General features: G+C 33.4%; 1 protein-coding gene across 1 annotated transcript; it reads right to left on the bottom strand.

Annotated features, from left to right (window-relative positions):
* Window positions 1-7,855: 7,855 nt before the first annotated feature.
* On the bottom strand, window positions 7,856-10,607 carry LOC106752941 (serine/threonine-protein kinase RHS3-like). The gene is made up of 2 exons (XM_014634720.1): window positions 9,820-10,607; window positions 7,856-8,723 (listed from the first exon to the last, which is right to left on the bottom strand). Exons 1-2 carry the CDS (start codon window positions 10,605-10,607, stop codon window positions 7,856-7,858), a joined length of 1,656 nt encoding a protein of 551 aa, XP_014490206.1.
* Between the last annotated feature and the right edge of the window lie 495 nt (window positions 10,608-11,102).

Below are 11,102 nucleotides of genomic sequence, written 5' to 3'. Positions count from 1 at the left end.
GACTAGGTATCATAAAAGTCAAAACTTGGAAAGTAGCCAAGAGAAGAAGGTTGAAGTTTGAAAGTCACTACCAACAACCAAAAGAGACATTTTTGAAATTGTTTATAAAAATTACATCATTGATAAGAGAAGTCATGTTTTTCTCATTATAATGGGAAAAAGATATTATTAAGAGGGAAACAATTAAAGTGTGAAAAAAAAAAACATAATATACTTATTAAGGCTGTGTTCTTTTGGGGGGATTTGTGGGAGATGATTTGGAGGAGATGATTTGAATGGATTTGAGTGGATTTGAGGGTAATTTTATTGTTGTTTTTTTGAGTGGATTTGTGGGTAATTGAGAGTGGATTTGAAAGTAAAGTTTGTGAGAATTAGTGTAGGATTTGATTGATGTGACAGATTTAAAAAATTAGTTTAATTGGTAAAAATGATAGATTACCAAAATACCCCTAGGTATTAAAGTAATATAAAATGTGATTTTTGTAATGTTATATTTGAATGTATAAATGTTAATAAAGAAAGGAAATTAATTAATAATAATTGAAATAATAAGTAAAATTAATTTTTAAAATATTAAAAATTTATAATGTTGTAAAATAATTTTATTTTTAAATATAGTATTTGTTTGTAATATAATTTGTTAGGAAATGCTATTAATTTATTTGTCAAGTGAAAATGGTAGGTACTGAAAATGGTAGGACTTCCAACATTTATAACACTGCACTCTACTTTTTCTTTTTTTCTATATCTTCTTTTCACCTCAAGCATTAGAAATCTAACAATATGATCATGATCTTACACCCCTGTCACCACTTTACCTTATTCAAATGAAAAAACAAACTAAAACAAAGCACAATACACCAGGAGATTTATAATTCATCATTTTGTTAGCACCGATAACAAACAAACTACCCAGTAGAGAAAGCATGTGTAAAATTTCATCATATGAAACGCAAAAACAAGTAACATTTTCATCTAACATCCACAAATTTATAAATGCTCGATAAAGATAGACGAAAATAAAATCCCAACCTGAAAGGTTTTAGCAATTATATCGTCATGGAGGGAGACTTGGTTCCTACAATTACAACAACAGTATAAGCGAGGCCCTATGGTTTCCCCCATTTGTCAACAATTGCAAACTAAACACTCCGTTTATCTGAAAAATCAAAACAGCAAAACTAAAAATCTCAGTTATGCAAGAGTGAGAAGAACACACAAGAGGTTTAGATCTGCAACCCCAAGAGAAAAAAACTGGGTAGAATCAATCGCAAATTCTGATAAAAAAAGTAAAGAGAAAAGGAAAAGTTCCGCACAGCAGTGAAACAAACGGCAACACTATGCATAATAATATTCTGAATACAGAAAAAATAAGACTAACTATAGATATAAACTCAATTTCGTGTTGTTCTCCATGCCACAGATCTCTGTCATCTCCGTCCATGCCAAGCCAAGAAGATGATTGGTAGCATCACCCATGCACAACCCTAAACACACTTCACCTAGCTAGCTGTGGCGACGAACCAAGGAAGGAAGCTCTGGCCAACCGGTGACTGCTACCAGAAAGAACCCATGGTTGTCATGCAAAGAACTGCAAACAACCTGCCATGCAAAGAACGGCTGGAACCGGATACGCACAGGGTTTATCCAGATACTCTTCCTTTGTAAATTCTGAAAAAACTGGATCCGGATACAGCAAGAGTGTATCCGAATACCTGCCCGAAATATGAGAAAAACCTCCATCCGGATACGCTTTCTTTGGATTCGATACATGTGCACGCCATCTTCATCTTCAACCTTCGTCTTCTTCAGATGCTGTTAAAATGCATTTTGGTTTTTTAAATTTACGTTAATATCATATTTTATTCACTTGGAATTTTCAGAGTAATAGAGGGTATATGAGTCTTTTGGCTGTAAATCATCGCAAATCGTCTCATTTTTGCGGGATGGTGAGCACAGTGCAATGAAAAGAAAATCACCGCAAATCCTCGTTTTTCCATCGCCTGAAATCAGTCCAAGTGAACGCAAATTTTAAAACTTTCTTCGCTCGCAAATTCGCTTGAACAGTACAATCTGTTCAAGCGAACAAAGCGTAAATGATACTTGTAACTACTATATTTTGAATGCAAAATGTGACATTTATAAGATTACGAAAGAGGATTATGGTAGTTTTTTAAATTCTTCATATTAAAATTATCATTGTTAATGCGATTTTTGTAGTGGTACTTTCCGTATATTGGATCAATATCAAACTTTTATTGCTAAGAAAAATATCTTGAAAATAACATTACTAATATGTTGGATCAATAAAAATGTAAATGACATAAAATATGTTGTATATGTTGTAGAAAAGCTTACAAAATCACGAAAAAAATTGTCAGAGACGTGTAAATTACTGTCCTTAAGTACTTATCCATGATGTATTGTGTAAGTCCCACAAGATACAACAAGAACTTCTCAGAAATTTCTGAGGATCTCAGAACTAGCAAGGAACGCTAAAGAAAGTAAAAGAATAAACACGTGATATAAAGATGACAAGAAAAGAAACGAAGAAAAACTAAGAAGATAGCTTGAGGAATAAAGTTTCCTTTTAAAAGGATAAAAGAAAGCTTGATTTGGTGTGTTTTTTGGAATGTAGGAAATGTGATAACGGTTGAAAAATAGTTATTTTCATATGTCAAATTTAGACCAAATTACACCCTTTAAGGCTTGGAATGAGCTTAGAATCAAGTAAAATTCAATAAATGAGTCAGTTGAGAGTCAAAAGCTGTTTCTAGCGATATTATGCGTGTTTTGCATTATTTTGCAGAAATTTTGATGAAAGTAAAGATTGGGATTGAAGATAAAGGTTTTAGACTCAAGATAGAGGAAGAAAATTGAAGAAAAGAAGAGTCTAGGGACCGCCCGACGGCAAAATTCACCGCTGGGCGGTCCAGAGTGAGGAGAAGGCACTTGGCGTGGGCGCTGGGTGGTTTTGCGATTAGAGGCAAACCGTCGAGCGGTGGCCCCCTACTGCCGGGCAGTGGCGCAATTAGGGGAAAACCGCCGGGCAGCGTAAGTATGTCGCCGGGCAGTTGTCTGCTAGGCTTAGGCCTGTTTTCTGTTACGCTCCTCAGTTATAAATAGCCCTATTGCGATTTCATTCTCATTCTTTTGACAGAGAAGGGCGGCCAGACCTATTTTTCGCTCCTTGGAGAAGATTTCTTGGATGCTTAGGCTCCTTTTCATCTTATCTAGGGTTTGCTTTTCCATTCTTCCATTATTTTCATCTAGGCTCACCATGATAATGGTGAACTAAACCCTTTTGTTGTTGGGGGAAACAATGTAATCTTTTGAAACTCTCTTTTATTGAAACTCTTGTTTATTTATATGATTTTTCATATGCTTTGATTATCAATTGTTGGGTTCTCACCTGCGCGTAATGCTTTTATTGTTTAACTCATTTGGTAACTGTTGTTTGTCTTTATTGATACGGGGACGTACAGTAATGTCATGAACTGCTGAAAAATTCCTTGATTAAGCAATACTCGCCTAGGGATAGGGGGTAGGACGATCAATTGTTTTTGCTTTTGTTCTTAATGCATTATTAATTACTAGGGGAGGCTAGGGATAGCAAGTCAGTAATTAGTAATAGGCTCTTTTCGCTGAGGGATCGGGTTAAGGGTAGGCCAAGAAAGTTTGCATAACAATTAGATAACTAAGCGCAGTAAACAAGAGGAGTAGATAAGAGGGAGAAGATAAGATGAAATTGTAAACCCCCAACAACTCCACTCATCCATAATCTCTTTTCATCAATTGAATCAAACACATTACATGTTTATTTTCTGTCTTTGCATTCACCACAATTATTTCTTTTTACAAGTCTTACGATTTTAATTCACACAAACGAGAAAACCTTTCGAGTCTCATGGGAAGAACGATATCGGGCATTACTGATTATATTACTTGAACGATCTGGTACACTTGCCAGTGACTCAACAAAATGCTCTATTTATAGAAGAGAAACTTGGTAAAAAATCGTTGCCACAATAACGAATAATAAAAATTGACCGTTGACACTTTTGAATTTTAACGAGAAAAAAAAAACTATGCACTAATGAACATTAATGAGAAATTAAAAATTGTTGGTCAGAGTTTAAAACTAACGTTTATTTTGCAATTATTATTATTTTATGGCAATCCCCATATATTGCAAAAGAAATATAAGAAACTCTTACGCTGGGTTTCATAGGTTGTAATGCATTAGAGCTGGTATAACAAACTATATGAATCAGTCTTAGATCAAGAAACTTAACACACAATGTAGTTGGTATAGCAAACTATATGAACCAAAGATACTTGACGTGTGTTAGAGGTTTATCAATCACAATACACCCCCACAATCCATGTTGTTATCGTTGTGTTGCGCTTATTAAGCCACACACGTGTCCGATATTCATGAGTGCTCTAGGGATCATGCCAACATCTCGTGCAAGCGGGCCCACTCGATACTCATATAGGTGATTTCATCAAGTGTATGCTGCAAATCATACACCACTCATAAGGGATATGAAAATCATTAAAAAAAAATTAAGCTAAAATTTTTTCACCATATAGAATTTTAATGACAAAGTTTAACCTCTCATAATATAGTCTCTAGCAATTTCACACACACCATACAAATGAACATAATTGATTAAAATCAATTTAGTGCTATCAGAACTAACGAGTGACTTGTTCTTACCTATATGAACCTTATTCATGGGATCTCGAATCACAAAGGTTGGGTTATCATCACTTATTTGTTTGCAAGTGGCTTACGTCTCATTCCCCTCGATGTTTCTAATATCATTTGTCTTCTTGGGGGTTTTGTCAGAGAATCTACTAAATTTCGTTCTGACTTCACATAATCAATGGAAATTGTTTCACTCTAACAGTTCAATTTGATGTTCTACAGGATAACAAGTTTTCTTTGTCATTTTAGATTCTACATATATATCACATTTACTACTCTGTTTATCATGCATATTAATTAATCATAGTCGTTGTAATTTCAAAACATATAAGGAATTCATGTCTTAATCTAGCATGTCATATATCATACAAGTCAACAACAAGCAGAAGAGCTTTCATTAATAATTTTAGAAACATTCAGTATGAAGAGTCCTTGATCACAATATCCCTTTCCCACAAAATATCATTTTTTGTCATAACAATTTTGTCAGATTCGAATGACATTTTAAACCCCACTTTTCCCAAAAGTGCTACAAAGATTAAATTAACTCTCATATAGAGCATATGCAGCACATCACTCAAGGCTAGAGTCTTTCCATATGTGACTTTAAGAAGAACCTTTCCTTTTCCTAGGATAAGAGTTGTCCTAGAATCATCAAGATACACATGTTCTTCTCCATCTTTTACACTAGTGTAAGAGGTAAAGGCACTTCTGCTTGCACATATATGCTTGGTAGCCCTAGAGTTTACCACCCACTTACTCACATTGGTCATCAGATTTACTTGAGAAATGACCACAAAAATAATGTCATTTCTTTCGGCTATATTTGCCCGAGGAGGATTATATTTTCTTACTTTACACCTACACGATGTTGCATGATGGCCTAGCTTTTCACATACAAAATAATTTCCTTTCTTTTTAAAGGTGAAGTTAGATCCATTGGAACTAGATTTTTGAAAATTACTTTTCTTATTGTGATCAGGTTTGTGTTCGTACCTTTTTGAAGTAGGTTTTTCTTAAGCAAAAGCATAAAATGGTAGACACATGTTCTTACCAGCGTCACAAGTTCTATCTAGAGAAGATCTCAACTTTTGATATGTCTAGAAGTGGGTTGTTGATGTCAGCCATAAGTCCTTAAGATTATTGTAGAAAAATTGTCAAAATCACAAACAAAATTTCCTGAGGTTGTATAGATCACTATCCTTAAGGACTTATCCATAGTATATTGCGTAAGTCCCTTAGGATACAACACAAACTTCTCAGAAATTTATGAGGATCTTAGAACTAGCAAGGAACTCTAAAGAGAGTAAAAGAATAAACCCAAGATATAAAGAGGATAAGAAAAGAAAATGATGACTTGGGTCCAAGCCCATTAAATAATCAAAGCTTCATTACTTGAAGAATAAAGTTGTTTGGTGCACCCCTACATTTTACTAACGCCATCGTAGCCATTTCTTTTGTATTTAAGCACATTTTAATTAAGCTGCACATGTTATCTTCTAGAAGCCAGCACATGCTTCACATGTTAGGCTACGTTGAAGTTGATCCACTCATCACGGTAACCAACTTCATCACACACTGCCGAGGGGTTAGTCTATAAAACCCACTTTGGCATCATCTTGTAAACACTTTTGGATGTATATGATATTCTTCTGTTGTTGAGAATTCCAGCATTTGAAATCTGTTTGAGAGTCACTTCTTTGAGCTTTCCATTACTCCACCTAGCTTCCTTCCAGATGAAGGCATTCTGAGATAGTTTCATTCCACCAAAGCACCTCATCCAGCCCATCTTCCTTCATCCATATACTGTCGCTGCATCTCACATCTTCATAAACCAGAATTTCTTCTGCTGCCACCGTTTTCATCAATTGAACAGATCTGAACATAGCATCATGGATGGAGTTATCAGAAAAGAAGAAAAACTAAGAAGATAACTTGAGGAATAAAGTTTCCTTTTGAGAGGAGAAGAGAAATATTGATTTGGTGTGTTTTTTGGAATGTAAGAAATGGTTTATTTATAGAGCATAAACTTGATAAAAAACCATTGCCATAATAATGAATAATAAAAACTGACTATTAGCACTTATGAACTTTAATGAGAAAAAAAAAACTGTGCAATTATTATTATTTTATAACACTATATTACATGGAAAACATGAAGTTAATCATAACCTTTTGATATAGGTCTATGTTTGAATGTTGTATTTAAATTCCCTCCTTTTTTCTTTGATAATTCTCCACTAAATTAAGATACATGGATCTAGATTATGAATTTAGAGTTGCTTTTGTGCCTTCTCAATTTTAAAGAGGTTTTAGTGCCCATTTTACTAGCTTCATAAAGAAGCGTAATATACATATCATTTATTTATCTTAATTATTAATAATTACACATAAGGACTTAATAACAATTTGAAAAGTATTTAGTTGGATATCTTATTGGAGAATAAATCATAGTTAGTTTGACCTGGTCCTTGAACAGTCTTTCAGCCTCTCACAAAATCATTCATAGGTATTGCATTCCTTCCGTGTATTTTGGAATGGGGAGTGCCAGATTGTATGACTATCTATAGATTAGATGGTCAACCTTAGTAAGACATTCAAACAAATTACCATTAGGACCAGACGATCGCGGAGCTTGATCGATCGATCAACTGTTAAGGCAATTAATTCTAACCCTGAGCAACTTATGGTAAATTATGATTATCAATAATTGTATTGTAATTAGATAGTTGTTAACCAAAACCTCACTCCAAAATCTACAAATACATATTTTAGGTAAGGAGGTAGGTGATTGCATTTTTCTGCGTCATTAATATTTGAATTGTCAAACGTTGAGTTGACTTTGCCAAGAAGACTTGGAGTAAAAGACAACTTTTGGACTCTTTAGACAACTCTCTGAACTTTGGACGTTGTCCTCGACTCTACACCTAGAAACGGATAACCTCAAATGAGCTATTACTGAAATGCTAAAATAGTATAAAGAAGAAAGTGTATAAAAGAAGTTGAAAAGGAGAAAAATAAATCTTTGACTAAAATTTACATGTTTGTGTACAACATTTAACTTTCATAGATATCTTCCAAAATTTGTTTTGATATATAACGTATATTTTTGTACAAACAAAGCATCACATATATATACTTTTAAAAGTACTCAAAATATTCATAAGATGAATCTGGTTTTGTATGATTGTTTTTATCACTTGCAATAATATATGCAACCTTCTTATCCATTGGTGGAACATCTGTTTTTCTATCGTACTTAGAAAAATCAAAAGGTTCTGGTATAATAGGAGGTGTAGCACTTCTAACAAGAGCCCAATTCACTCCATGGAAGAAAGGGTGTTGCTTTATTTCTGTGGCACCTCTCTTGTAAGCAAATCTTTTTTTAGGCTCTTTCACCAACAACCCTTCTATAAGGTCTCTTGCAACTTTGCTAACAACTGGTTTTTCTGGAAACCTTAAAGGTTGTCCTACAACATTGAAAAGGGTAGCTTTGTTTCCAGAACCTTTAAAGGGTGTTATCCCATGCAAAAGCTCATACAAGAAGATTCCAAAGGTCCACCAATCCACTGCACTACCATGTCCTTCACCACGAATAATCTCTGGTGCAAGATACTCATGTGTCCCTACAAAGGACATTGACCTCACATTTGTAGGCTCAGCCATTAGTTCAGGGAGGCATCCTCCAACCACAAGGCCAAAATCAGACTTTGTCTTGCGATTCTTTTTTGAAGGCAAAATCCGTGGAAAGAAACTTGAGTGTTGCATGCAACCATGTACTGTTTGATCATGACTTAGAATGCCTCCAGAAGGACCATTACTACTTTCATGTGTAGATGAGGACTTCACTAGTGTAGGATTCACAGAGCACCGAAGAGATAAGTCAAAATCTGATAACATTATGTGACCTTTATCTCGAACTAGAACATTTTCTGGTTTTAAGTCTCTATACACAATGCCTAACATGTGCAAGTATTCCAAGGCTAACAAAATTTCTGAACAATAAAACCTGTAGCAATAAGACATTGAATTCTTAAATTTCTTACAAAGTTTATGTCACAGATTTTTTTTATTAGTGCACAACTTAGGTGGTAAGAGATTTGGCATGTTTCTTTATCTTGCATAAATAAACAAAGATTATCAATAAGTTCAATTTAGTTGCACAAATATAAGGATAAACATGCTTAATGAAAATATTTTTTTAAACTGTTGAATTCTTAATTAACTACATGATTATAATTATATTGTGCTGTAAAATAGAACATATAACCTAAGGACAAGATTCACTATAATGTGTATAACTTTCCTTTCTTTTGAAGCAACATAATTGTTATGAAGTTACTATATTTTTCAATTGTTATAAGAAGTGTGTGTAGCAATACAAAATGACAAAGAATTCATGAAGCAAAACTTTGTCCAAAAAGGTTCACTAAAAATGCTTTAACTAGTGTTACACTATTTCATCCTTAACTTAAAAGGATAATAGGTAGAAATAATTAAATTGCATTTGTTCCACATATTATTAAGGTTAAATGTTATTAAGATTAAATGTATTTTGAGTCCTAAACTTTGACACAAAATTCAAATTTATATAAAATTGAAATTCATTTATATTTCAAAATTTGATATAATTTGGTATCCAAATTTTAAACATGAATTGATATAGACTTTTTAATCTAATTGCATTAAATTTGTTTGACATGACAAATGGTATTTCAAGCCAGTGTTTGAACTGTTTACACTAGTCGACACATTCTAATTCAATTGTTAGCCTGGAACACTTTAACACAAAAAAAATTAACATCATTGGATTAAAATGACTATATCCATTTAGTTTTAAAATTTGAATATATCCATTTAGTTTTAGAATTTGAAGACTAAACTCTATCAAAGTTTGGGACAACGACGAATTTTAATTCCACAGTCCAAGTTTAGAGGCTACAAAGATATTTAACTTTATTTCATATTAATAAAGCATTAACCTACCATGTTTAACAACTTATAATTGAACATATTAACATAGAATCATGTATGTATTGTAGGTATTGTAGCATGCACTTTGGTGGAATCCAAGTGCCATGTATATGTGTGTTTAAGCAACTAACCGTGTAGCTTCTTCAGTGAAATGCTTGTTAGGTTGTTTCATTCGAAGAGAATGCAAACTACCACTGCTACAAAACTCCATGACCAGACAATAGTATTTATCAGTCTCAAAATAAGAATATAAAGTTGGCAGAAAAGGGTGATCAAGAAGTCCAAGAATCTCTCTTTCTGTTTGTGCCCTCAAAAGCTTGTTTCTACTAGCAAGTGCTGCCTTATCCATTACTTTCATGGCAAAGAATGCTTTGGTTCCTTTAAGTTCTACAAGGTACACACTTCCAATATCACCATATCCAACACGCTTTAGAAGCTTGAAATGACTGAGATCAAGACCATTACCCTTAGAAACCATGTTAATTGCATCCCACCTCACATCACCTCCTGTATGAGGCTTAATATGTGCACTGCAAATGCTCTCCAAACTGTTACTACGAGAGCTACTGCCACTTCTATGGTCACCTAGAATGATGTTTTTTGTAGAAATAGGAAAATTTCTTGCTGCTTCTGCTATTGCTCTTGGTGATTTTGTTGAAGGGTTGTCATTTGAAGACATTCTTGCACTTGGAGTTCGGTGCTGAGTAGTGGAAAACTCAGAAATATTGTTATGATCGTGATGAGGTTTAGATGTTGGTTTACTTGTCACCTTTGCATTATGTTCAGCAAAAACCTGTTCTATTTCTCTTGCTCGATTGGTTTTGTAGTCACTCATGGAAGCATGATTAGTAGTATATTGATTTTTTTGGTGGACATGACTTTCTAAATTATTTGATGAATTTGCATAAGCCTGATTCATCTCGAGAATCTGCATTTGAAATTCAAGATATCATTTAATTTCCATTAATAATTTTTTGGTTAAAAAATAATGCCTAAATTAAAGAACAAGATATATAACTCTTACATTAGGTAAATGAGGCCTTTGGGTAGGCGATTGAGGAATGCAATGACACCCTTTAAGAGGAATTTCTACAAACACAAATGCTAAAAATAAAATTAGTTATGATAGGATATCTTACATCTGAACTATTGTTTTAATATCATGTCATATTAAATCTAATTTCAGGTTTATTTTCTCTCATTATTGGCTATATTTCATGACAAATTATTTTCAAAGAAAAATTATTTTAATATTTTTAACCAAAAGTTCTAATAGAAAGAAGTAGCTATTTGTTCAAAATAAATTGATCAAAATACATAAAAAAATATGAATTAGTTAAAAATGTGTTATAATTTCTTGTTCACGTAGAGCAAAAGGAATTATAAAAAACGTAGTTGTATATAAGCATCAAAT

The sequence above is a fragment of the Vigna radiata genome, unplaced genomic scaffold, assembly GCF_000741045.1.
Source record: "Vigna radiata var. radiata cultivar VC1973A unplaced genomic scaffold, Vradiata_ver6 scaffold_129, whole genome shotgun sequence".
Taxonomy (NCBI): Eukaryota; Viridiplantae; Streptophyta; class Magnoliopsida; order Fabales; family Fabaceae; genus Vigna; species Vigna radiata.
Note: the sequence above shows the minus strand (reverse complement) of the source record. Positions and strands in the feature narration are given on the sequence as shown.